At 40.4% G+C, this 27,633-nt stretch overlaps 1 protein-coding gene across 1 annotated transcript in view; it reads left to right on the top strand.

Annotated features, from left to right (window-relative positions):
* LOC126353923 (ATP-binding cassette sub-family F member 3) overlaps positions 1 to 27,633 on the top strand; it is a 93,712-nt gene that overhangs the window by 22,916 nt on the left and 43,163 nt on the right. The window contains exons 7-9 of the mRNA XM_050003166.1: positions 17,539 to 17,739; positions 25,297 to 25,479; positions 25,876 to 26,049. Coding sequence (XP_049859123.1) covers positions 17,539 to 17,739; positions 25,297 to 25,479; positions 25,876 to 26,049 — 558 coding nt within the window. The remainder of the gene's footprint in view (positions 1 to 17,538; positions 17,740 to 25,296; positions 25,480 to 25,875; positions 26,050 to 27,633) is intronic.

Genomic DNA, 27,633 nt, shown 5'->3' with positions numbered 1-27,633 from the left:
CGCCTTTCTCGGCTATGGACAATGTCATCCTTCAGTGGAACTGCAGCTGTTTTTTCCACAATCTTGCTGAGCTCCAACAACCTCTCAGCGTTCACCCTTCCCTCTGCATTGCTTTTCAGGAAACTTGGTTTCTGTCGATGCGAACGCCCGCTCTCCATGGCTATTGGGGTTATTATAAGAACCGGCCAGCTTATGAGAGGGCATCTGGTGGCATCTGCATCTACGTCCTTCACTCTCTTTACAGCGAGTCTGTCCCTCTACAAACACCTTTAGAGGCTGGCGCTGTTCGGGTGTGGGTGCCTCAGGCTGTTACTGTCTGCATTCTCTATCTTCCACCAGATGGTGATGTCCCACAGCATGTGCTGGCTACACTGATAGCCCAATTGCCACCACCTTTTCTGATACTGGGTGACTTCAATGCCCATAACCCTCTGTGGGGTGGCTTGGTGGTAACAGGCCGAGGCAGCATTGTTGAGCAAGTTTTGGCACTGCTCAACCTTCCTCTTTTAAATAATGGTGCCTTCACTTATTTCAGTGTGGCGCATGGCATGTACTCAGCTGTCGACCTTTCGATCTGCAGTCCTAGCCTATTACCATCTGTCCAATGGAGTGTGCATGATGACTTGTGTGATAGTGACTGCTTTTCGATCTATCTGTCACTGCCACAGCGTCACTCTTCTGGGCGCTGCTGCAGATGGGCTGTAAATAAGGCTGACTGGGACTTGTTCACATCCATTGCCACTATTGAGCCTCTTTCCAATGATGCCATTGATGCAGTGGTTCACTCGGTCACCACCAGCTTCATTACTGCCACAGAATGTGCCATTCCCTGTTCTTTTGGGTCCCCTCAGCAGAGGGCTGTGCCTTGTTGGTCGCCAGATATCGCTGAGGCAATTAAAGATCGCAGGCGGGCACTCCCGCGTCACAAGCGGCATCCCTCATTAGAACACCTCATTGCCTTTAAACGGCACCGTGTGTGTTCCTGCCACCTCATTCGCCAATGTAAGCAGGAGTGCTGGGAAAGGTATTTCTCCACCACTGGCCTCTGTACCTCTCCATCGCATGTTTGGGCCAAGATTAGGCGACACTATGGCTTTCGGACCCCATCAGCGTACCTGCGCTTTCACTGAATGGAGCAGTCTGTACTGACTGCGACACAATTGCAAATCGCTTAGCAGAACATTTTGCTCAGAGTTCCACTTCTGCGAATTACCCACTGGCCTTCCACTTCCTGAAAGAGCAGTTGGAACGTCAGAGCCTTTCGTTTCACACACGCCACCCTGAATGGTACAATGCTCCGTTCAGTGAGTGGGAATTACAAAGTGCCCTAGCCAGTTGTCCTGGTACAGCTCCCGGGCCAGATTGCATCCACTGTCAGATGCTCAAACACTTCTTGGTGGACTGCCAGGGACGCCTCCTAGACCTTTTCAACCATATCTGGGCTGAGGGTGAGTTCTCGTTGCAGTGGCGGGAAAGCATCGTAATCCCTGTGTTGAAACCTGGCAAGAACCCACTGGAGTTGGACAGCTACCACCCCATTAGCATCACCAACATTCTTTGCAAGTTGCTCGAATGCATGGCGAGTTGGAGGTTGAGTTGGCTACTTGAGACTTGGGGCCTTCTGGCTCCGTCTCAGGGTGGGTTACGTAAGGGCCAGTCTGCTGCTGATAATCTGGTGTGCCTGGAGTCGCCATCCGTACAGCCTTTGCCCGCCTACAGCCTTTGACGGCCGTCAGCATCTGGTCGCTGTCTTTTTTGACATGCGGAAGGCGAACGATATGACATGGCGATATCACATCCTCTCCACCCTTCATGGTTGGGGTCTTCGGGGCCCGCTCCCGATTTTCATACAAAATTTTCTATCGCTACGTTCCTTTCATGTGCAAGTTGCGGCCTCCCATGGTTCCTCCCGAGTTCAGGAGAATGGGGTACTGCAAGGATTTGTCTCAAGTGTCTGCCTCTTTCTGATTGAAATTAATGGGCTCACTGCGGCGGTGGGCATGTCTGTTTCAGCTTTTTTTCATGCTGATAACTTCTGACTATACTATAGCTCCACTGGCAATGCAGCTGCTGAACAGCAGCTGAAGGGCGCTATCCGAAAGGCTCAGTCTTGGGCTGTAGCGCATGGCCTTCTGCTTTCGGCAGCCAAGACCTGCTTATACATTTCTGCCGGTGACGCACTGTTCACCCTGAGCCATGGCTTTATTTTGATGGCGAACCTCTTGCTGTGTTGGAGATGTATCAGTTGTTGGGATTGGTTTTTGATACCAGGTTGACTTGGCTCTCTTACATTCGGCAGCCCTCCACCACCGCTTTCTTTCAATCCTTACCGCATTTCAAGGCTCTGACGTAGTCTATATTTTCGATGGTTGCTGGTCTTGTCGGTTATGCTCTTACTGTAGGTAATCGTTATGAACAACACTCACTGCCAGCTGGCTGCAGTGTTTTCACTGCCGAGCTGGTCACCATCTCTTGTGCACTAGAGTATATTCACTCCTGCTCAGGTGAGTCCTTCATTATCTGTAGTGACTCCCTGAGCGGTTTACGAGCTATTGACCGGTGTTTCCCTCACTCTCCTCTGGTGATGGCTATCAAAGAGTTCCTCCATACTCTTGCCCCCTTGCGGCCGCTCTGTGCTCTTTCTGTGTATCCCGGGTCATGTCGGCATTCCGAGAAATGAACGTGTTGACACACTGACCAAACATACTGTTAGTGCACCAGCCTTGAAGATTGACCTTTCGGAGACTGACCTCAGGTCAGTTTTACTGCAGAAGGTACTATGCACCTGGGGTGAAGAATGGCGCACCCTTCCTTCACCCCGCAAACTTCGGGCTATCAAGGAGGCTACTGGTGCATGGCGCTCCTTCTTGCAGGTCTCTTGCAAGGACTCTGTCGTCCTCTGCCGGCATGTGCATTGGCCACACCTGGATAACACACAGCTATTTATTGCGCCACAAGGACCCACCTTTATGTCGCTGTGGATCACCTTTGATGGTGGTCCACATCTTGTTGGACTGCTCACTTTTAACTCCACTCAGGCAGATGTTTGCGCTGCCTGATACTCTTCCTGCACTTTTATCAGATGACGTTGCGATGGCACATATAGTTTTGAGTTTTATTTGTGCAGGGGGTTTTTATCGCTTGATCTAAGTGTTTGTCCTTTTTTTGTGTTGAGTCTGGCCTTTGGCCTAAGATTTTAGACTGGGGTTTTTAATGTGTTTCTTGGTGGTTGGCTTTTCCTTTTTTGTTTCTATGGTCGGCCAACCACTGGCACATTCAGTGTGATTGTAATTCCTTTTTTTCTGGTCTGTGTGCCTTTCTTGTCCTGTGTCGTCTTTTGTCATCGCCATTGTTTGTTCTTATTCTTTGTGGGTGTTTAAAGTTCGTGGAAAAAGGGTCCGATGGCTCTAGTAGTCTGGTCCCTTCAGTCCCACAAACCAACCAACCAACTAAATGCTAGAATTATCAGCTGCTGTTTCCCTACAGCCCGGTTGTCCTGATCACCTGATCTTAAACTGTGTGCCTTCTGGCTGCGCAGCTATCTGAGAGATGTTGTATTCAATCTTCAGATTGCAAACTTAGCTGCATTGAAGGCATGCATTGCACAACACATTCTGAACGTGACCCCAGAAACACTTCAGTCCGTTGTGATATATGCTGTTTGTCGTTTTCGACTTGGTGCAGAAACCAGTGGACAGCATATTGAACATGTTGTGGGCCAGTCACTTGGAAATTAATAATCCATTTTGATCTTGATTGATGCTTTTTATGGGGTTTTTGGCCTCAGGACAATTAAAAACCGAAGTGAGTAATGCTTGTTATGTGGTTTTGGCTTCAGAACAATTAAAAATCAATTTTTCCTAACTGAAGTGAGATGAACTTACTGTGGTGGATGGGCTTACGTAACTAAGAGCATCACACCTATACACCCATGCACACTGAGTAGCACAGTTTAACGTCGAAACACATCTTAGGCATTATTGTAAGATTCATTTGTCATTTGTAGTTGACCATTATTAAAGTATGACCTTTAAAGCGCCATCTATTGATACATTTTGTAAATCTTTATTTTTCTTCTGCCATACGTTTTCCCCCTTCTCCGATAATATTCCACTGCAATTTGACGTCATTCTGAACAGTGGTCTTCTGTCTACAGTGGTTTGAAATTTTAACTTTAATTATAATCACCCTGTACATGTACATGTGAATGTGTCACCTCAAAATCTCAGGGAACCCATTGGTCTATATAAACATACTAAGCATTATTGAACATCTTCTGTCAACTTTTGGGACTGGTGTTCTGTGCAATTACAAATGTCTACATTTATTCGAAAGAACATTTAAAGCAGCAATATAAGATTTTTGATTGTTTATCCCACTTTCAGGTTAAAATTAAAGAGAGTTGTGAACTCCGTGGAACTGACAGTCACTCCCGGGTTCTCTATGTAGATGTCTTTTGCATTTGATACAGCTCTGTCCATAGCACTTATCAAGTGTCAACTCCAGGTCTGTCTCTTTGGCCTGCAACCACAACTTTCATTTCTCCTCCACTACAATTCAGATCAGTTTCCTACTCCTTGATTTTGTTTAGAACAGTGTAGTCAATCATCTTTATCATTTTCCTTTCTTGTTCCCTTTTGGATTGTGAGTTGGAGAGAGCTTAATTTAGTTTCAGTAATATTCTTAAATTTCATTTCTTTGCTCTAATTTACTTTCTGGAAAATTTTTTGGTCTGTATGACCAGTTATTCTGCACCCTGTTGTGGTTTCCCAGAGGACTGTCCTACAGTTCTCATTTAAATTTCCTTCCATACCCGTGAATTTAACACAGATCCGATGTTTCTAAGCATTTTTCTTTTGTAGTCTGCCAGTTTCCAATACTGTTCACCGTTATATGATTTTTTATTTTTTTTATTTTGGTCTACAATAATGGAAGTTACTTTCACCTGTAATGTTTATTTCTGCTGCTTCTTGTTGGAAGTACCTCTCTTCTGATTTTTCCATAAGCTGAGAGACTGAAAATTTGATGTAGTAGTAAGAGCTGCACCTGGTCTGACAGCTCTGTTCAGTTTCTCATTTCAAGTAGTTGACATGTTTTTTAACAGGCTCTGAATCAGGTACGATCATAAACACTTTAATGTTGATCTTGAATAATTAAGTGAAGTATAACATACTGATCACATAAGTGAGCTCAGGCTCCTACCAGAATTTATAATTAACTGCCTTATGTCAGTAATATCAGTAACTGTTTTAAGTTTCATAAGGGCAGACATAATTTTAGAGAAATACAGCAGCTGCTAATGACCTACAACTCGTTACTTATTTTAGCCACAGCTTACTTTCACAACTACAATGATGTATAATCCACATGGATTTGGACTTGTTAATATTAATGCTATTCTGTGTGGGATACTTAGCTTTAATCAAAATCTGTTTGTTATTATGTCACAATATGTAAACTCAGACATTAAGAACCTATTGAAATAATTGTGCAGTGTTTCTTCGAACTGCAGGTCAGTGCATGCGCAGAGCTGTTTATGTACAGGGGAAGACAAAATATGGAAATATCGGAAACAGAACACATTACCATGCTTAATGATTTAGGAAAATTGTTGACATTTAAAACAGCTTCCAGTCATCATTTAATGGGTAAATACAGGCCCTGTATGGTTTTCAGGGGACTGTTACCATCTTACTACAACCTTTAGAATGCATCATAGCTACATATACTGGCATCAGGTTGCCGAGGACTTCAGTTACCTCTGTGTACAATAAGGTTGCTTTCACCGGTGGCCTGGCTTCTGATAAGGGTAGGACTGGAGTAGGAAGTGCTGGGTGGATGGATTGGACAGGCCTTGCATCCTGGTGCTCCACAGAGATGTTAGCCCTGTGGTAGGGGGGTTGGGACTGGGAGTGGCATACGGAACAACTAGGATGTTGGGTGGCCAATGGAACACTATTTCATAAGGGTGGGAGGGATATTGGATAGGGTGTCTCTCATTTCAGGCCATGACGACAGGTAGTGAGAGTCCCACTTTTTGTAGAGTGTTCTTGGGGGGGGGGGGGGGGGGGGGGTGTTGAGGGGAAGATTGGTTGTATGTAGGGAAATGGCACAGGAAATCTGTTTGCAGACTAGGTCCAGGTGATAGTCCTTGTCAGTGAAGATCTTGGTGAGGCTTTCAGCATAATGGGCAAAAGTGCTCTTGTCAGTACAGATACTGTCCCCAGTTGGTAATGCTGTATGGAAGGGAATTTTTGGTGTGGAAAGGATGGCAGCTCTCAGATCACTGGTTCTATTGATGGTTAGTGAGCTAAATGTGGACAGAAGTGTGGTTAGATACATTGGAGAGGAGTAATTCAATGTCCAGGAAGGCGGCATGCTGGGCCGAGGAGGACCAGGTGAAGCAGAGGATAGAGAAGGTGTTGAGGTTGTGAAGGAATTACGATATCTTGGCTCTTAGTCTAGATCATAAAGATATCATCAGTGTACCTGGGGCCTGGCATTTTGGAGGCTTGGAAGCCTCCTTTAGGTGGCCCACAAACAGATTGCCGTAGGAGGGTGGCAAGTGGGTGCTCATGACTGTGCTGCTATGTTGTTTGTATGCCTTCCATTCAAAGGAGTAGTTATGTGTCATAAAGTTAGTTAGGTGTATGATGAATGATACAGTGGGTTTGGAGTCCGAAGGATGTTGGGAGCAGGTAATGTTAAATTGTGGCAATGCTATGGGCATGAGGGATGTTGGTGCAGCCCCTCACCTTTCTCTTCTGGTTCAATGCTAGTCACCGTTGACACCACTTCCTATTGCAGGGCTGTCACAGGCTTATTGTACTCCATCAGGTCAGACTGTGAAAGCAGCCATGTAATATACAAGCTCTGCTGCATCCATTTTATAGCTTTTATATTGCTATGACTACCAACTGGCTATCCACTAATATGGATAGCCACTGCCAAACCCTGGCCAAGGCCATAGTAGACCACCCAGTGGCACAACATGTGCCTGAACAAAATATGCTTGAGTTCAATTGCTGCTTCACGTCCCAGGCTGTCTGGATCCTTCCCTCCATCACTATCATTTCTGAACTGCATAGACAGGAGTTATCCTTACAACACATTCTCTGCTCTTCAAATTATTCTCACCTTAACATACAGTAACCTACTCTCCCCACACTTACCACCCAACAGTCTTCCACCCTTTTGTGGTATCACCTTCTCCCTATTCTCGTCAACCTCAGCCCCATATGTGACACCCTATACCAATCCACTTGTCCATCTTTTTCCCTTTTTCCCCTTTGAGCTCTTTCTGGTCCCTGCCAAGCTGCCACCTTGTCCCTGCAACCCCCCTCCTCCCCCCCCCCCCCCCCCCCCCCACACACACACACATACACACACAACCGCCCAGACAGGGCTCTTCTCTGCTTCTCCACCCATACCCTGCTCTCTCCATCTTCCCCACTCCAGTGCAGTCACATTCTGGTCAGAGCTGCTGTTGGCAGCAGCAATGTGTGCATGAGGTGTGCTTGGTAATGTGAATGTGTGTATTTTTTCTTTGCTGAAGAAGGCATTGGGTAATGCTATAATGTGTAATAGTACTTTCACTGTGCCTGTCTGCAACTCAACACATTATCTTTACACTGAGTGGCAATCTATCCTTTTTCTAATATTGTTGATACTGTAAGATGTGAAAGTATCAATTTTTTTCCCCAAATGGTTTTCTTGAAATTGGCTGATAAGTATTTCGTTAGTGGCTAGCTTGCATGTCTGTTTCAACTTCACGCTGACAATTCGTGATCAGGATCGACAAACATGGAGCGAAAAAGTTGTTGTGGTTCCCATTGACTGCTTATGTATTAAGAACAATATCACATATAGATTCATTATTTCTTTGAGTTGTTACAGTTGTGAGTATGTATGTAGAACAGCAAATTTGTGGAAGAGCAACGATGTAAGAGTCCTGTTACTGAGTTGAATTCCAAGTGAAACATTGCTTTGGTCATAAGTTTCCAAGTAGATAAAAACTCCAGGTCAGATTTGTTGTTGTTGTCTTCTTCAGTCCCGAGACTGGTTTGATGCAGCTCTCCATGCTACTCTATCCTGTGCAAGCTTTTTCATCTCCCAGTACCTACTGCAGCCTACATCTTTCTGAATCTGCTTAGTGTATTCATCTCTTGGTCTCCCTCTACGATTTTTACCCTCCACGCTGCCCTCCAATGCTAAATTTGTGATCCCTTGATGCCTCAGAACATGTCCTACCAACTGGTCCCTTCTTCTTGTCAAGTTGTGCCACAGACTCCTCTTCTCCCCAATTCCATTCAGTACCTCCTCATTAGTTATGTGATCTTCCCATCTAATCTTCAGCATTCTTCTGTAGCACCACATTTTGAAAGCTTCTATTCTCTTCTCGTCCAAACTATTTATTGTCCATGTTTCACTTCCATACATGGCTACACTCCATACAAATACTTTCAGAAATGACTTCCTGACACTTAAATCTATACTCGACGTTAATAAATTTCTCTTCTAACTAATTAATGGAAAATCTCATATAAAGATGTGAAACAATTACTAACAAAGAGATAGAGGGGCTGGCCAGTACTTACCTCAGCTCAGTACAGCCGATAGAGACACAAAAAACAACCGAAAATTTAAGCTCCTAGCTTTCGGAATAAATGTTCCTTCATCAGGGAGGAGAGAGGGGAAAGAAAGGGAAGAAGGGAAAGTGGATTTAGTTACTCACAACCCAGGTTATGAAGCAACAGGGAAGGTAGCAAGGATGGAGGCATGGTTGTCACCTCTGACAACCATGCCTCCATCCTTGCTACCTTCCCTGTTTTCCTTTCCCTGTTGCTTCATAACCTGGGTTGTGAGTAACTAAATCCACTTTCCCTTCTTCCCTTTCTTTCCCCTCTCTCCTCCCTGATGAAGGAACATTTATTCCGAAAGCTAGGAGCTTAAATTTTCGGTTGTTTTTTGTGTCTCTATCGGCTGTACTGAGCTGAGATAAATTTCTCTTCTTCAGAAACGCTTTCCTCGCCATTACCAGGCTACACTTTGTATTCTCACTACTTCGACCATCATAAGTTATTTTGCTCCCCAAATAGCAAAACTCTTTTACTGCTTTAAGTGTCTCATTTCCTAATCTAATTCCCTCGGCATCACCCAATTTAATTAGACTACTTTCCCTTATCCTCGTCTTTCTTTTGTTGATGTTCATCTTATATCCTCCTTTCAAGACACTGTCCATTCCGTTCAAGTGCTCATCCAAGTCCTTTGCTGTCTCTGACAGAATTACAATGTCATTGGTGAGCCTCAACGTTTTTATTTCTTCTCCATGGATTTTAATACCTACTGTGAATTTTTCTTTTGTTTTCTTTACTGCTTGCTCAATATACAGATTGAATAACATTGGGGTTAGGCTACAACCCTGCCTCACACCCTTCTCAACAACTGCTTCCCTTTCATGTCTCTCGAGTCTTATAACTGCCATCTGGTTTCTGTACAAATTGTAAATAGCCTTTTCCTCCCTGTGTTTTACCCCTACCACCTTTAGAATTTGAAATGGAGTATTCCAGTCAACATTGTCAAAAGCTTTCTCTGAGTCTATAAATGCTAGAAACATAGGTTTGCCTTTCCTTAATCTTTCTTCTAAGATAAGCCTCACGTGTTCGTCTGTAAAGAATTCGTGTTAGTATTTTGCAGCTGTCACTTATTAAACTAATAGTTAGGTAATTTTCACATCTGTCGACACCTGCTTTCTTTGGGATTGGAATTATTATATTCATCTTGAAGTCTGAGGGTATTTCACCTGTTTCATACATCTTGCTCATCAGATGGTAGAGTTTTGTCAGGACTGGCTCTCCCAAGGCCGTCAGTAGTTGTAATGGAATGTTGTCTACTCCCGGGACCTCGTTTCGACTTAGGTCTTTCAGTGCTCTATCAAACTCTTCACGCAGTATCGTATCTCCCATTTCATCTTCATCTACATCCTCTTCCATTTCTATAATATTGTCCTCAAGTACATCGCCCTTGTATAGACCCTCTGTATACTCCATCCACCTTTCTGCTTTCCCCTCTTTGTGTAGAACTGGGTTTCCATCTGAGCTCTTGATATTCATACAAGTGGCTCTCTTTTCTCCAAAGGTCTCTTTAATTTTCCTGTAGGCAGTATCTATCTTACTCCTAGTGAGATAAACCTATACATCCTTACATTTGTCCTCTAGCCACGCCTGCTTAGCCATTTTGCACTTCCTATCGATCTCATTTTTGAGACGTTTGTATTCCTATTTGGTTACTTCATTTACTGCATTTTTATATTTTCTCCTTTCATTAATTAAATTCAATATTTCTTCTTTTACCCAAAGTTTCTACTAGCCCTCATCTTTTTACCTACTTGATCCTCTGCTACCTTCACTACTTCATCCCTCAGAGCTACCCATTCTTCTTCTACTGTATTTCTTTCCCCCATTCCTGTCAATTGTTCCCTTATGATGTTCCTGAAACTCTGTACAACCTCTGGTTTAGTCAGTTTATTCAGGTCCTATCTCCTTAAATTCTCACCTGTTTGCAGTTTCCTCAGTATTAATCTACAGTTCATAACCAATAGATTGTGGTCGGAGTCCACATCTGCCCCTGGAAATGTCTTACAATTTAAAACCTGGCTCCTAAATCTGTCTTACCATTATATAATCTATCTGAAACCACCTAGTATCTCCAGGATTCTTCCATGTATACAACCTTCTTTTATGATTCTTGAACGAAGTGTTAACTATGATTAACTTATGCTCTCTGCAAAATTCTACCAGACAGCTTCCTCTTTCATTTCTTACCCCCAATCCATATTCAAAAAGTTTCAAGGTTTTTGGAAATTCAACACCTAAGGGGGTGAAATATGGGGTAAAAAGTTTTATGGAAGTAATTCATTATGAAACATTTTTAAAGCTGAATCTGTGAAAATTCCCATTTGGCATCTTGGTTTGAAATTATTTAAGCATTTTTTACAATGTCGACCCCGTGGGGAGGGTGAAAGCTTCTATGGAAATATTGCATTATGAATGCATTTATGAAACTAAATCTGAAAATTTGTATACCAGATACAGGTTTGAAATACTAGTGTCAGACTTAAGATTTCAAAGCAAGATACAGGTTGAAGAGAAGTGGCATAACATTTTCCACTTTTACAACTTTGGAGGAATGTGATAATGATTTACTTGAATGAAAGATTCAAATATATATTGAGTTGTCTGTTAATACACCACCTTCAGCAGATATTGCCAGTAAACAATCTATTTGGGAGAGATTGTGTAATTTAGTCTACAGCTCTGGCTGAAATGTTTAGAAAGTCTGGTAGTACTGGATGTTGATTTAACTGTTTTTATTATAACACTGTGTAGTGATAACTTTACATTAATAATAATTAGATAAATTATCGACAGAAGGAAAGAACAATGTTCAGTTGTGTCTTTAAGTTTAGAATGTGTATTACAAATAATGATGAATTTAAATATTTATGGAGAACCAAGAAGAAACAAAAAAGATGTTTTGAGATGGATGATAAGTGGCTTCAAACCTGTGGTAAGCAAATTGAGGTACATGGGTCGACAGGTATATCCTCGAATGATTATGGGGGGGGGGGGGGTACTCTTTTCGACGCCACTGGCATGTAGTTGTAACTATGTACCATGCTTCCTCAGGGGATTCACATTCTTCGTGATTTTTTTAGAAAAATGCCAACAGACTAGAGTTCATTGCTGTATGAGGTGCTACCCCCAGCATATTTGCAGCTCATGAGTCTACCTATTTATCTAGTATGATGGAATGCAGCCAGGTGGTACTGTATGCATCCTTTTGTGAGCCAGTGCCTCAAGTGACTTTCTGCTAGGTGGCTGCATATAGTTTTGTGTGCATTTTACATTGTCATAACTTTAAACGTTTATTTCATACTCTGAAAAACTGCTGCAGAAACACGCAATGTGTTGAAGTAAGCACTTGGGGAAGATGCCTTAGGTCCTCAGCAAACTTACAACACGGGTAAATACTCTCAAGGTGACAGAAAATATGTTGACAATAAGTGACATTCAGAATGGCTGTCAGCCAGTGTCAGACCTGAGAATGTTGCTACTGCTTGGAATATGGTGCTGTATACTTCTAGCTAGACTATCCAGGATGCATGCAATATCATAGGGCTATCTTTTGGTATGTGTCAGAGGATTTTATCTAACAAGCCGCATATGTGATGGATTGCTGCAGTTCATGCCATGAATTCTTAGAAACCACCAGAAATAATGTTACATAGAAGTCTGCAGAGAACTTCAAGAAAGGTTTGAAATTTAGCCAGACTTTCTTTGGAAGGTTTTTGTTGTAGATGAAAGCTGGGTTTATGAGTGTGATATCAAAACAAAGAACAGTCATCAGAATGGAAGAGTTTATTGTCCCATTGCAGGAAAGTATGGCAACTGAAGAGTAAAGTGAGCTTGTGCTCACCTGTTTCTGTGAGGTGGAAGGAATTGTCCATAAGAAGTACTTCCCCCATAGTCAGTCAGTGCAATGTTCTACAGTGATTTCTGAGATGGCTGAGGAAGAATGTAAGAAGAGAAGCCCATAAAAATGGCACATGGATGCCTAGTTTCTCCACCATGACAATATCATGTCACACACTGCTCTGATCATCCTGGAGTTTGTGGTGGAGAAACAAAATGACCACTGATCCTCATCCACTGTATTCACCTCGACACCAAGTGTTTTTTAATTCCCCAGGATGGGACTAAAGTTGAGAGGCTGAAGATTTCACTCAGTTCAGGGGATTCAAGTATAATTGCGAGTTATAGTAAATTCTCTCTCAAAAAATTGATTCCATGGAGCTATCAGTACATTGAAAAATCACTGGGGGCAGTGTATAAACCCGCAAGGGGACTACATTGAAGGTGATTGTGGTGAGTAAGATCCAGGTAAAGTGTAATTTTATTTATTGATGTATCCTAGGAACTTTTAGGGAGCACATTGTATTTCTCCACATGTAATTTTCAATACAATGGTCCTTCTTACCCTCATCTCCATCCTCCAATACTATCCTACATACGTTATCACCAAATTTTCTTTGACTGTCATATGTGAGATGGGGGTATAAGGTGAAGAAATTGGTTTGTAAGTGGTATGAGGTACAGAGACAGCAGCAGCACTCAGTCTTCAGGCCACAAGTGGCCTATCGGAACTGTCCGACCGCAGTGTCATCCTCAGTTGAGGATGCAGATAGGAGGGGTGGTCAGCACACCGCTCTCCCAGCCGTTATGATGGTTGTCTTTGACCGGAGCTGCTACTATTCAGTTGAGTAGCTCCTCAATTGGCATCACGAGACTGAGTGCACCCCGAAAAATGGCAACAGCGCGTGGCGGCTGGATGGTCACCCATCTAAGTGCCGGCCATGCCCGACAGCGTTTAACTTCGGTGATCTCACGGGAACCAGTGTATCCACTGCGGCGAGGCCGTTGCATGAGGTACAAAGAGATGATGGATTAATTTTAACATGGGATGACGGGAATGGGATTTTTTTACTGATCTTCATTACTGTCATTCATTTTTAGAATAGTCCTTACTTACATCCACCCTGTCGTAAGAGATCCAAACATTCTTATTCATACTTCAACCATATGGGTGAAGTGCATGTTATGATCCACACCCTATTAAGGAAAGTATCTCATTATTTATGTTTCAAATAAGTAGAGATACACCCTGATTATAGATGTATTCAATGTTGTCACAAGTGCAGGAATTATTCTGTGCTGTTCAAGAACACTGAAGATCCCACTTTCGTTTCGCTATTAGTCATTTCCCTGTTAACCTCCCCCCCCCCCCCCCCCCTCCCTCTCCCTCTCCCATCTTTCCTGCCCCTTTTGAGAGCTTCGTCATCATGTATACTACACCTGTTGAGATGATCTTGTGTGTACCTATGTACTTGTTTTGAGAGCTTTGACTAGTTTTTTTGTGACACATCTTAATGTAAGTTCAAGCATTTACTTGCATTTACTTTTGAGGGGAGTCACTATATGACAGGGTACACCCCTTGGAGAAAGTTGCATGTATCTCCTTAGGCCCTGTTTTGCAGAGAGTATAAAGTCATTATTTGTATGCCCCAGAAGATAATTTAGAATTGTTAGTTGTATCCCCCATTAAAAGGATATATGTCATTACTTATAACTCCAGCCATGGGGTCTTTCATTATTCGTAGGCCACTCATGAGAGTATTCCATGTAGAAACAAATACTCTCATTTGTGAAAGGATATATATATATATATAATCTCCACCATTTTAGGAAATAATTTTCTGGCTTCACATGTACCACTAAGGATATAACTTCAAGTAGAAAATTTCGCATCACTTATATTCCCCAGTTCTGTGAGAGTTTCATATGGTTACTTATTCCCATATGTAGCCCTATCAGTCATCCCATTCACCAGACTTAATGTAGGCCTACCCTCAAGGAAAATAGAAAGGTATTTGCTAATCATCATCTGAAGCTCCTAAAATTTGCTAAGTGAGCACTGTTGTAGGCTATATTTTCTTCCTCGGGTCCACATAGTTTAAACTAACGTGAGTCACTTGTGTTTATGCATCCATTGATTTCTTAACATCTACAATTTAAGCTTTTTTTCTGCCAGACAATCATTGGTAACTGAAAACTATAAAGGCAAATGTTTCAGTAGAAATAGTATAAAACCCAACAGATTATTAGACTCTTTAAGGTTATTACAAGCTTGTATGCTTGTTCAATAATTAAGTGAATATGTAAATGCTACAATGAATTCCAAAATGAATTTATTTTTCTGTAGTTTTTACACAAAAGTTCCATCCCAAGGAGGAAAATTACATTGATAATATTGTAAGGTCATGTTTGAGTATGTGCAAATGAAAAGTAAGCTGGTAAAGTGTACTGTGATAAAACTCTTAAATGTGTTTTATTTTTAGTATTCCATGCCTCTACCAGTAATAACAGAGCTGTCATAGCATCACTTTGTCTGTCCTTCCATCGGTCTGTTAATACCTTTCTTTCTCAGGAATAGGTAGAGGCATAAAGTTAAAATTTGTCAAATACTAATGTCTCTGGTCTGTTGACAGTGTAAATAATTTAAGCTTCCAAGTCATACACAATTACATTTGTACAGAATCTTCCAAGCATGAGTCCTACTTGTACTTGCTCCACCTCTCCCCCAAACATCTCTCGATGAACACATAATCTTCATTGGTCAATAGTAGGATGTTGAGACCAGTTTTCAGAGCCTGCAGGGGCAAAGCTGGTGATGTCAGTTTTATAGATCGATGAAAATCACTATCACATGGCCCAGTGTTGATGCACTCTTGCCCAGGAAGATATCCAGGGGCTGGGGCTGGGGCTGGGGCTATTGGCTTTCCTTCTTAGATTTCCACATTCCTAGTCTTGTTTCCATTCTGACTTTGCTCTTTTGGGTACTGGTTCTATACTCCCTCCTTTCGTATTCAGTAATTGTCATAGTGAGACCCTTCTCTTTTTCCATCATTTTTGTTTCCCAAAAAACTCGTGTGAAGAAATTTAGCAGGATTATAAGCTCACGAAGAGAAATGTTATTGAGAAACACGGTAGCAGCTCTACCTTCAGTATGGAGAAGCTTTGGAATGAACAGCTGCAAAATTTCCTTTTCTCTCAAATGTTATAATGCTTCTTGAAATACAAATGAGTTAGTCAGAAAACTAATATTTATTTGCACATTCTAAAATAATTGCATTTCATCATTTATGCACTTTTGAAAGAATTGTGTATCATTAACTACATAATATGGAGAAATTTATTTGGTATTCTCGTATGTCCCAAACGGATCATTTCCAAGGAGGAGAGAACAAAAGGTAGCAAGCCATCTTATAGATGAAAGTTAATAAGTCAAATGACAGTGATGATGCTGTGTGTAGTTCCAGTGGGAAATATGTGCAATTCTTGGGCCAGTCAAGTAGTAAAGGTACATTCTGTACTAGGTTGCTTGTGGTGTACAGTTATGTGAGTCTATTGTCATATGCAAAAGTGGACTAACTACACGATAATGTGCTGTGCTGCTGTCTAGGGGGTGAAGTATGAACCATGTTGTGGAGTACGCACTGCAAGATGTGTTTTCGATTGATCATTATAGCCATTGAACAGTGTGAGCTTCAGTAACTTAATTGGTTCACTTTGCCATATGAAATATATGAAAAATCATTGTTTTTAAAACTTTTATATATGCTATGTCAGCCTCATGAAAATACTAATAGAGAACACACATGCTGTAGGTTTACATAAACAAAAAAGTTTTTTATGCAGAGCCATGTGGTGGAAATTAAAAGTGACAGTTTTTTTTTTCATCTCTGACAGTTTAACATGTTGTTTTAATAAACAAGAAAAAAGTTTATAGACTAACTGTAGCTTGGATGGGCATACGATATATCAGAATAAACAAAGAGGAGCCCAGTGTAATACATATTAAGTAGAATTACAATGCCAACACACTTCACAATGCGCAGAACCTGAAGTATCCCAAAGGATGGACACTTAATGTCCAAGGAAGAAAGATCTTGTCAGTACTGTGCCTTATTCACCATGATTTTTACAAGAACATACCACATGTCACACAGATGGTTGGATATTACATTGAAGTAGCGTTGTCAGAAGGTGAATAAGATTCTTCAAAAATAGTTTAAATTTTGCAAGGCATTGTCTTTTCATAGCACACATTTTGTGCAGATGAACAAAACTAGACTGTTGCAACATCTGTGATAAGACAGCAAATAATTAAATTTTCATTTTACTTCCTTCTTACGACCATGATTTTTAAAGGCTTGATATGTGTTTTGTTTAAAAAATCGGTAAACACCAATGAATATGTCTTAGGAATCTGTCGAATGTCATTAACTACCTTCAATATATCAACATTTTTGTGTGGTTAACTTTGGAGCTGAATGTCTTGAAACATGCAATTTGTTGTTGGTTCACTCAAAATTGAAACCCTCCATATAAATTTCACAAGAAGTAATTAACTGGTACAAAATCTCAATTACAGAAAGATGCTTTTAAGTCAAGTAAAACAATTACTAGAGTACTTTGGAGATAAAAATGAGATGTAAATCCATACAACTGAGTGAGTGTTCAAAAATATATGGAAAATTTCTCTGAAGAAACTCATTGTATTTGTTTTAAGCATTTGATATGTTAAAGCATCTTACTTTCAGCAATATTCTGGACAGCATAGTATTATTATTATTATTATTATTATTATTATTAGTAGTAGTAGTAGTAGTAGTAGTAGTAGTAGTAGTAGTTTCGTGATCTTGCACATAAATGTGCTGTAGTCACATTGCCTTCGCTACTTTCATAAGTTACTGCTTGATTGCTGTGTTGCATATCTGACAGTGTGTTATAAGAAGTATTATTTTAATATTAGCTGAGTTATAGCTGCAGTTGTAATTAATACAAAAGTTTTAGAACAGCAGTTGATGTTGAACAAATATTTATATTTATAAAACATATCGCTGGTCATATTTTTCAGGTGCACAGAACCTGAATTGACTCAAGAGTTGACCGATGTCTACACTCAGCTGCAAAATATAGAAGCCGATAAAGCTCCAGCACGTGCCAGTATTATTCTGAATGGCCTTGGGTTCTCCACTGAAATGCAGCAGCGTTGCACAAAAGAATTCTCAGGAGGTTGGCGGATGAGGCTCGCTTTGGCGAGAGCATTGTTCTCAAGGTAAGATGCTTTCTTAATTTGATCTTCATACACCTTCTTAAATATAGTCGTGTGAATCATTTTGTAAGCAGTATGGAACAAAAAATGTTAGTTTGAGCCATTATTTAATTTATGTTAGTGCATACAGAATTATATTTAGGAATGACCTCTGCCAAGTGTTAGACACCTTTGATTTTTGCACATCATTACTTGCCCTTTCTCAAAGGGTATGTGAGGAAAAAGATTCTTTGTTGCCTTGTTTTTCATTACTTTATTTAGGTCAAAGAAAAAATTACTTCTAGCAATTTTTAAAGAATAATGTTATGAAGAGTGGTAGTAAATATATCTTTGTATTTTATGTGAAAATAGTATTTCTTCCATAAGCCTATTTAAAAGTTTGGGCTTTTGCATGATACTGTTACAATTTCTGGAAAGATAAAGTAAAACTGTAGTAGCAGCCATTTAACAGGCTGTTCTTACTACACCACCTCATTGGACGGAGTATGGCAATATATATTTGTAATGTCTAATGGGGAACAAGATATTATACTCAAACACTGTCTAGTGGACCTGAAGAAAACAAAATCATACTCAACTGTATGTTAACACAGGATGTATAATTGCCTATTCTTTGTATGCGAATTAATCTATAGTGTCTGTGTGAAGACAGTTACTGGCCCGGCAAAATTCAGTTTGGGATGCTGATGTAGCTGAATACTGAAGCAAATGGAAATCCTCTTGGAACTTTTTAATGAAATCTGGTTACAAGGAGAATGTCTGCACCTAAAGGGTAATCATGGTTCCTTTCCTAAAAATACGGAAAGGTTGCACATCTGAGTAATTACTGTAGTATTCTTATAAACACTTATCTGAGAGAGACTGTTAGGTGACTGATCAGCAGACATATTGTATGAATTTTAGAAAGAAAGAAAGAAAGAAAGAATCTTCCGCCTTCCTTCCTGTATGGCTTTTGAAGCTATCATTTTACTCTGGACAACCTTAGCCAAGGGGTAATTGTACTAGAGTTCTTAATTTGTAAACATGTCATAGACATTGTTGTTGATATAAAGAAGGCAGAAGCACTACCAGGAGATACAATATTGTGCAGCAACCTGGAGTGGAATTTCTGTGGGCAACTCCCCATTTTGTGATATTTATTCATTTTAGCTCCTCTCTCCCAATAGTAAATTTGTAATTTACAACATATTGTGATTCCTAAACTTTTCTCCTGTTTTCCTGATATATCCATCTCTAGCATTTCTCTTGAGTCGTAGGTGGGTTACATCCAGACTTCTCCTTTGCGACATCTTTTTGTGGAAGTATCACGTAGTTGACATAAACTATATTCCCCTGGTTTCAGAACCTACTGCTGTTGTGCCTTTATTTCAGTTAGCATTATCAGTTATGATATTAATATTATTCATTTTATAAACTTTCCTAAAGACATGTCATTTACTAAATTTATTAAGCCTGCAATACTTGATAAAACAATGTTAGCATGCAGTGTGATTTGAAATGCTTAGCTGTGTGTTAACAATGCTTTTCTGTGTGCTGATTGTGGTTGTATTGAGTGTGGGACAAAAACAGTGAATCTGGGCTTAAATACCAGTTGTCTTTCAAATGAATGTTGCCTTTGTCACTACTTCTACCCAAATTGTGAAATTCATTTTGTGTTTTTCTGTTTTCACGTATATACACATTAAACTCCAGGACAGTCAGTCTGAAACTGGCTTTCATTTGGTTGGAATAAATTGTTTAGAAGATAATCAGCATTTGAATGACAGCTGCCTCAGTCACTGCTGAATTATCGATACAAATGAAAAGCTCTGTGAAGTAATATTAAAGTTTATTAATGATACATTTTCAGAATTAATGCCAAACAGTATCAGGACTAGTTTGCTAAAATATGAAATGATCAAATGCACATTTTTCTGTATCATTAATTTTGAGCTTTTCTATCTTAACCATGAGGAGACAGACTAAAATTGCATGCCCCAAATCCTGTAGCTTTACATTTTGCAAATGTGCCAGACTAATTGCATTTTTGATTATTAATTGATTATTAACAACAGTGGAATAAAATCCGTAGATTTCATCTCCTATATATTTTGTCAGATCTTTGGCCAGAAAAATTGAGAAAAATGATACAATGATAGGTTCATTCTCTAGTTCATAGTGTCCTGAATTCATAAGGTCATTAAGTAGATTGAAATAAATTTTCTTTACTAGAATATTTTTATTGTACATGCTCAGTTTCCAACTGATTCACCACATTTGTACACTCTTCAGATTCTGAATGTTTATCAACTGTACCTGTATAGAACACAATTCTGTAAAAGGCAAAAATTGTGTGTTTAGTTGAAATTTTGTGGAAATCATTGCTGTTATTAGCATCAAAGAAGATACCTTCATACAGTATCAATAAACACATTTAAAAGTACATACATTATCCTAGCCAGTACTTACCTCAGCTCAGTACAGCCGATAGAAACACAAAAAACAACCGAAAATTTAAGCTCCTAGCTTTCGGAATAAATGTTCCTTCATCAGGGAGGAGAGAGGGGAAAGAAAGGGAAGAAGGGAAAGTGGATTTAGTTACTCACAACCCAGGTTATGAAGCAACAGGGAAAGGAAAACAGGGAAGGTAGCAAGGATGGAGGCATGGTTGTCAGAGGGAAGCCAAAGATATTCTACTGCAGGTACTGTGCCAGCTTCAAACCAAAGAGGATGCATACAGAAGTAAAGATGTAGGATGGAAAGATGCATGAATGGCTTAACCTTTAGCCCCACACCTAAATTCAACCACACTGCCCTGGTTAAAGATCTCCTCTCTTTCACCCGGAACCTCAACTGGAAATATCACTTCACCACCCAAACACAGCCCCCAAATACTAGACCCAGTGTTGAACCTTGTTTAGAACAGTTCCGACCACCTTCTCAAAGGGATCCTCCTCCCCTCCCCCAAAACCATCCCTTGCAGACGTTTCAGGAATTCCTCACATCCAGTGTTGCCTCCCAGTCCTTCTTGAAGAACATTCCGACAACCCCCAACATCACCCCAGCTGAATCCCGTGCCATTAAGCAGCTGAAAACAGACCACTCTATTGTAATCCTTCCGGCGGATAAAGGCTCCACAACTGTGGTACTTGACCGTGTGGAGTATGTGGCAGAAGGACTGCGTCAACTCTCCGACACCTCAACCTACAAAGCTGTTACCCAGGATCCCATTCCCTCCATTCAGACTGAGCTGCAGAAAATCCTAAAAATCCAAGGTCCCTCACAAGGCCTCACAATGGCTTCCATAGACTTACTCACTCCACCTGAGCCACGTACCCCTACCTTCTACCTATTACCCAAAATCCACAAAGAGAACCATCCTGGCCGTCCCATTGTAGCAGGCTTCAAAGCCCCAACAGAACGTAACTCAGCTCTGGTAGACCAACACCTCCAACCTATCACCTGCAGACTCCCATCCTACATCAAGGACACAAACCACTTCCTAGAACGCCTCAAATCCATTCCCACTCCTCTCCCACCTGAAACCTTTCTTGTCACCATAGATGCTACATCCCTTTACACAAACATCCCACACACCCATGGTCTCTCTGCCATTGAGCACTACCTCTCCCAACGCCCACCCGAAGATCTTCCAAAAACCTCGTTCCTTATCACACTTACCAACTTCATCCTCACCCATAATTACTTCACTTTTGAAGGCCAGACCTACAAACAAATCAGGGGAACTGCCATGGGAACCAGGATGGCTCCATCCTATGCCAACCTCTTCATGGGCCGCATGGAGGAGGCTTTCCTGAAGACCCAACAGCTGCTTCCCCTGGCCTGGTATCTTTGTGGTCTGGACTCATGGTGAAGAAACACTCCTTAATTTTCTCCATAACCTCAACTCCTTTTCGAATCTGAATTTCACCTGGTCCTTCTCCAAAACCAAAGCCACCTTCCTGGATGTTGACCTTCATCTTGTTGAAGCTCACATCCACACCTCTGTCCATATCAAACCCACCAACAAACAACAGTACCTTCACTTTGATAGCTGCCATCCATTGCACATCAAACGCTCCCTTCCCTACAGCCTAGGTATTCGTGGCAAACGTATCTGCTCCAGTGACGAATCCCTCAACAATTACACCAATAACCTGACCAGTGCTTTCCTCTCCCGCAACTATCCTGCAGACCTTGTCCACAAACAGATCTCCCGAGCAATACATTCCTCCCCGTCCAACAACAATATTCCTACCCTCAGACCACACAGAAGCATCCCCCTTGTCACCCAATATTATCCTGGCCTCGAATACATCAATAAATTACTCCGCCAGGGATATGACTTTCTCAAGTCAACCCCTGAAATGAGATCATCCCTTGACAAAATTCTCCCCACACCACCCAGAGTTGCCTTTCGTCGTCCCCCTAACCTCCGTAACATCCTTGTTAAACCCTGCAATATTCCCAGACTACCTTCTCTACCCAGCGGTTCCTACCCCTGTAACCGACCCCGCTGCAAAACCTGCCCCATGCATCCCCCCACAACCACCTACTCCAACCCCGCTACTAGGAAAACATACACAATTCAAGGCAGGGCCACGTGTGAGACTACACATGTCATTTATCAGCTGACATGCCTGCACTGCACAGCCTTTTACATCGGTATGACAACAACTAAACTGGCTGAGCGCATGAACGGACACAGACGAACTGTCCGCCTAGGAGATGTCCAATACCCAGTAGCGGAGCATGCCCTCCAGCATAATTCTAGGGACCTAGGAACCTGCTACACTGTATGTGCCATTTGGCTTCTCCCACCCAACACCAGTCCCTCTGAACTGCGGAGATGGGAACTTGCACTCCAGCACATCCTTTCATCCCGCCATCCCCCTGGACTAAACCTACATTAAACAACCTCACTCCCATTTACTTTTCAGTCTTCTCCTCTTTCCCTTTCCTCTTTAGCCATTCATGCATCTTTCCATCCTACATCTTTATACTATACACCTCTTTACTTCTGTATGCATCCTCTTTGGTTTGAAGCTGGCACAGTACCTGCAGTAGAATATCTTTGGCTTCCCTCTGACAACCATGCCTCCATCCTTGCTACCTTCCCTGTTTTCCTTTCCCTGTTGCTTCATAACCTGGGTTGTGAGTAACTAAATCCACTTTCCCTTCTTCCCTTTCTTTCCCCTCTCTCCTCCCTGATGAAGGAACATTTATTCCGAAAGCTAGGAGCTTAAATTTTCGGTTGTTTTTTGTGTTTCTATCGGCTGTACTGAGCTGAGGTAAGTACTGGCCAGCCCCTCTATCTCTTTGTTAGTAATTGTTTCACATCTTTATATGAGATTTTCCATTAATTAGATACATTATCCTAGCTGTCATAATTCGATACAGGTTATCCTCATTTTTACTTCTAATTAGCTTCTCCATAATTTCTTCCTTGTTTAATCAAAAAGCTGTTACAGTTCTATTACAGATATGAAATTTATTGGGATTATGTAGGGGCAAAAAAAGTTGATAAGAATAACAGGCAATCATGGCTGACAAATACACATATCCACCAAAATTTAACTGGTACTGTAAAATTGGTATGTGATTTCAGCTGTATATGTAAGAGTTGTCAGCATCCAGATATATAAATGGCAGTACATCTAAACTTGCCAAGTGCAAAAGTGCTAGGCTGTATCAGCCTGGCTCATTGCTTTTTCACAGGCAGTAGTCTATCTGCCAAAACATCTCAGAACATCTTACAGCTTTACTTAACCATTTAAGTTGGCATCATAAATATATCTGTCAGTGGCCTGCCTGTTTGTAATTGGTTGGACAGATATCAGTCCACAAATTCTATGCCATATTTCTAATTGGAAGGCCAATACTTCTCAAATTGGCTTTGGTGCTCGCTCACAGTTTGCTCAGTAAGTGTTCCTGTACTTACTGTGACAAGTGGAACACTGGTCTAGATTTGGTTGACAGACTGTACAGACGCTGATAATGTCTGTACAGTGCAGAAAAACAAAAAGGAATTTCCCAACTTCAGGGATAGTGGAAAACTGAAGAAGAGCAAACATGTAATTGCGTACAGAAACAAGCAGATGATGATAAAATGGAAGGATGAGAGACTAGTCACAATGGTCACACTTTTTCATTATGATATGTTACAAGAAGTAAATTCAAGGAGTGGCATTGTGCAAAAAACAAATTTTGTAATGCATTACAAAAAGAGTAGGGTATGCATGGATAGGAGTAATTCCCAGTTGCAAAGCTAACAAATGGCCAAGAGTAGACTGAAAAAATATTGTCAGAATAGAAGTCAATGTTGCATGCTTCAATGTGTGTGTTCTATACAAAAAACATTGTGGCAAAAAATAGCAATTCGAATTTGTGATTAGTCTCAAGGAACACTTGGATGCTCACCTTGGACAGCAGAAGCAACTCAGAGCCAGGCATTTTCCAGAATTTTTGGCAACCACACTGAAGGAAGGCAAACGAGTTGTGGAATATGCATGATAAGATGTCTTTGAAAAGAAACGTTTTATTGGTGTGCAGAATATTTTAAAACAATTTACTTCCAGAAAAGACCTGTTATTGAGGAAATAAAAGTTCATTCTCTTCTTTAATATTTCTATTCAGTCCTAATTACCTTAAGTATTGCTCCATAAGCCAAAATCTACAAATGTTTTAATGTGTGAACAATTCTGACCACACTGGCCAGTGTTAGGGGAAATTATCTCCTCAGGTATAGAAGTGCACATGGAAAATATACGCTTAAGGGGTTAAGTATACGAACTGAGAATACATATCTTTCCTGCATTCCCACACACTGCAGAGGTAATCCTTTATTGTTGGACAACTTTCTAGACTGGAATAAGGCATTTTCTGCTATGTCTTTCTATTCCTTTCTGTGTTAAGTCTTTTACCTGGCATACTTTTGAAGCAGTGTATGCTGGGAAGCTGCGGTGGTGCTTTGGAAACTGAGTGGAAGGTACTTACTATAGCTTTGTGTTGGTATGTGAGGCATACTCCAATAGCTAAATTTGTTCGTCACTTTCTATGAAGTGCAAGGAACAGGTTTTGGTCCAATACAAAGCTTTAATCTGTTGGGACATGTCATTTGCAGACTATTGCTTTTTGTAGTCATGTTGTTGTTCTTGTTGTGGTCTTCAGTCCAGAGACTGGTTTGATGCAGCACTCCACGCTACCCTATCCTGTACACACTACATCTCAAAGTACCTGCTGCAACCTACATCCTTTTGAATCTACGTAGTGTATTCATTTCTCGGTCTCCGTCTAAGATTTTTACCCTCTACACTGCCCTCCAATACAAAATTGCTGACCCCTTGATGCCTCAGAACATGCTCTACCAACCGATCTCTTCTTCTAGTTAAGTTGTCCACAAATCCCTCTAGTTCTATTCAGTACCTCCTCATTATTTACGTGATCTGTCCATCTAATCTTAAGTGTTCTTCTGTAGCGCCATATTTCGAAAGCTGCTATACTCTTCTTGTCTAAACTATTGATCATCTACCGTGTAATGCTAGTTAAAATTCAGTAATTCTTTGGTTTGTTATGTTCCAGGCCTGATCTGTTGTTACTTGATGAGCCTACTAATATGTTGGATATAAAAGCCATCATATGGTTAGAAAATTACTTACAGAACTGGCCCACCACGTTACTGGTTGTGTCTCACGATAGGCACTTTCTTGACACAGTGCCCACTGATATTCTTCACCTACATTCCCAACGTATAGAAGCTTACAGGTAAGTTCAAATTAATAATCACTATTTCAGTAATAAAGCATATGTTTCCAGAAATGTTGATTAAAGGAGTGCATCCATGCCTCACTCTTGTAGAAATGTAATGTGCAAGCAAAACTGCACAGTGAAAAGGATGGCTAGTTGTTTTCTTTACTTCTAAATAAAGCCCTCTGTTTCTTGCTGTTAGTGTAGTTTACCTCTCTTTCTGCAAGCTGTAAAATATTTTACTTGTGATGAGGAATGAGTATAATGCAGAATGATATTTTTTCAAAAAAGTATTGACTGGAACAACTCATTGTTATATTCGTACAGTCTCAGCAATTACTTTTTGGAGCTCACCTTTTGATGAATATAATAACTGTTTGGTTATATTTATTTTGTTTTTAATGTTGATTTCAGGGGGAACTACGAGAATTTTGAGAAGACTAAAACAGAAAAATTACGAAATCAGCAGCGGGAGTTTGAGGCTCAACAGCAACATCGAGCCCATGTTCAAGAATTCATTGACAGATTTCGCTATAATGCAAATAGAGCTTCAAGTGTTCAGAGCAAAATCAAGATGCTTGAAAAACTGTAAGTATCTCAGATGCATAGGAGTAGATTGTGATGTATTGTCTGTTATTAAATAGGTCTGCTTTGTATTTTACATAAAAGCACAATATTGATTTTAATAACCTATTGAAGGAACCATACATTGTCTCAAAGATCACAAAAGTGCTGTCTCTTGCAGCTATATTCATCAAATATGATCATTTTCTCCCTCTCATGCATTTGCTGGTTTCTATTAGTACCCATTCCATCGTTTCCTGATCTTGCTCTCTCCAGTTAGCTACCCTTGGGAATTAATCTTTCATTCCCACAGTATTATGAGTCTGTTACCTGTTTGTTACACTGTAAAATGCAGTTTTTCTGTCTTTAGTTCATTTTTTGTTCCTATTGCTCCCACTCTTTTTTTATCGACATTTTTTCATGTGTTATTTAATTTTCCGTTTTGTAATGTTATCACTGTTCACTTTGCGTGAAGGAACAGTAGGAAAGTGTTGCAGTACCTCTCATTTATTTTACTTTTTGCATCTCTCAAATTTACAAATGAACTTACTGAACCTATTCTCCAAATATCTTTAGACTCAGATTGCATGTACCTGCAGGAACTGTTCATCTGCTGATCGTACCATCTTTTGGCATGTGATGGAACAAGACAGTTACACAGAATGTGAACAAAGCTATAAAAAAGTGCTCAAGAACTTTAAGCCTTTTAAAATTAACCAGTTAGTACAAATTATTGATCACTGTGTTAGGGTGTTTTTTTTTTTTTTTTTTTTTTTTTTTTTTTTTTTTTTTTTTTTTTTTTTTTTTTAAATGAAAGAACACATTGCAAAATCTCCTTCACCTTGGTCTGTGTGTGAAGCAGGCAGTGACATTTTTAAAAAATGTATAATTCTGCATCAGTTTTAAAGTATTATTTTATCCACTAAATGTTTTGATGGTCAGCCAGCATTGTCAGATGGATGGCATCTTCTACATGCTTGTTCGTAGTAAAAGACATTTGTGGTTTCTTGCAGCAGCATGTGAGGAAGCCAAGAGCTTATGTTGTGGTTTGAACTGTTGATAGTTGAGCGAATTAATAATAGAACTTACAGGTGTGTGTAAAGATAGTAAAAATACTTAAGAGTGCAAACTGAGCAGTGGTTTTGCTGTATTGTGGTACTGAAAATTGATAATGCTTCCTGTTGTAAATTGGTCACAAAATGTCATTGTTGTATAGTAAGTAAGTAAGTTACATTTTCTGCCAAACAAATTTAAAACCAAAAAGTTTACATAACATAATCATTGCAAACAGGAGATGAAGGAGGTATGTACATTTCTTGTATATGCAGAAAAAACTTTCTAAATTGGCAACAATTGTGAAGGTAAATGTTAATATGCAGAAGACCAAAATTATAATAATAAACAAAAAAATGAAAACAGTTGACATCATAATCAAAATAAATAGAATTATTAAAGAACAGGGTTATTTAGGCATGTTAATTGCCGAAGACAACAGCAAAAATGCATGCTGTCAGGGAAAGAAAATAATGATCAGTAAAGAAATTTATTATAGAAAATAAAAAAAACACGATTTATCAGTTGTTCGCCTCAAGTGCACACTGCTGTATG

This window comes from Schistocerca gregaria, chromosome 3, assembly GCF_023897955.1.
Source record: "Schistocerca gregaria isolate iqSchGreg1 chromosome 3, iqSchGreg1.2, whole genome shotgun sequence".
In the NCBI taxonomy this organism is placed as follows: Eukaryota; Metazoa; Arthropoda; class Insecta; order Orthoptera; family Acrididae; genus Schistocerca; species Schistocerca gregaria.
Note: the sequence above shows the minus strand (reverse complement) of the source record. Positions and strands in the feature narration are given on the sequence as shown.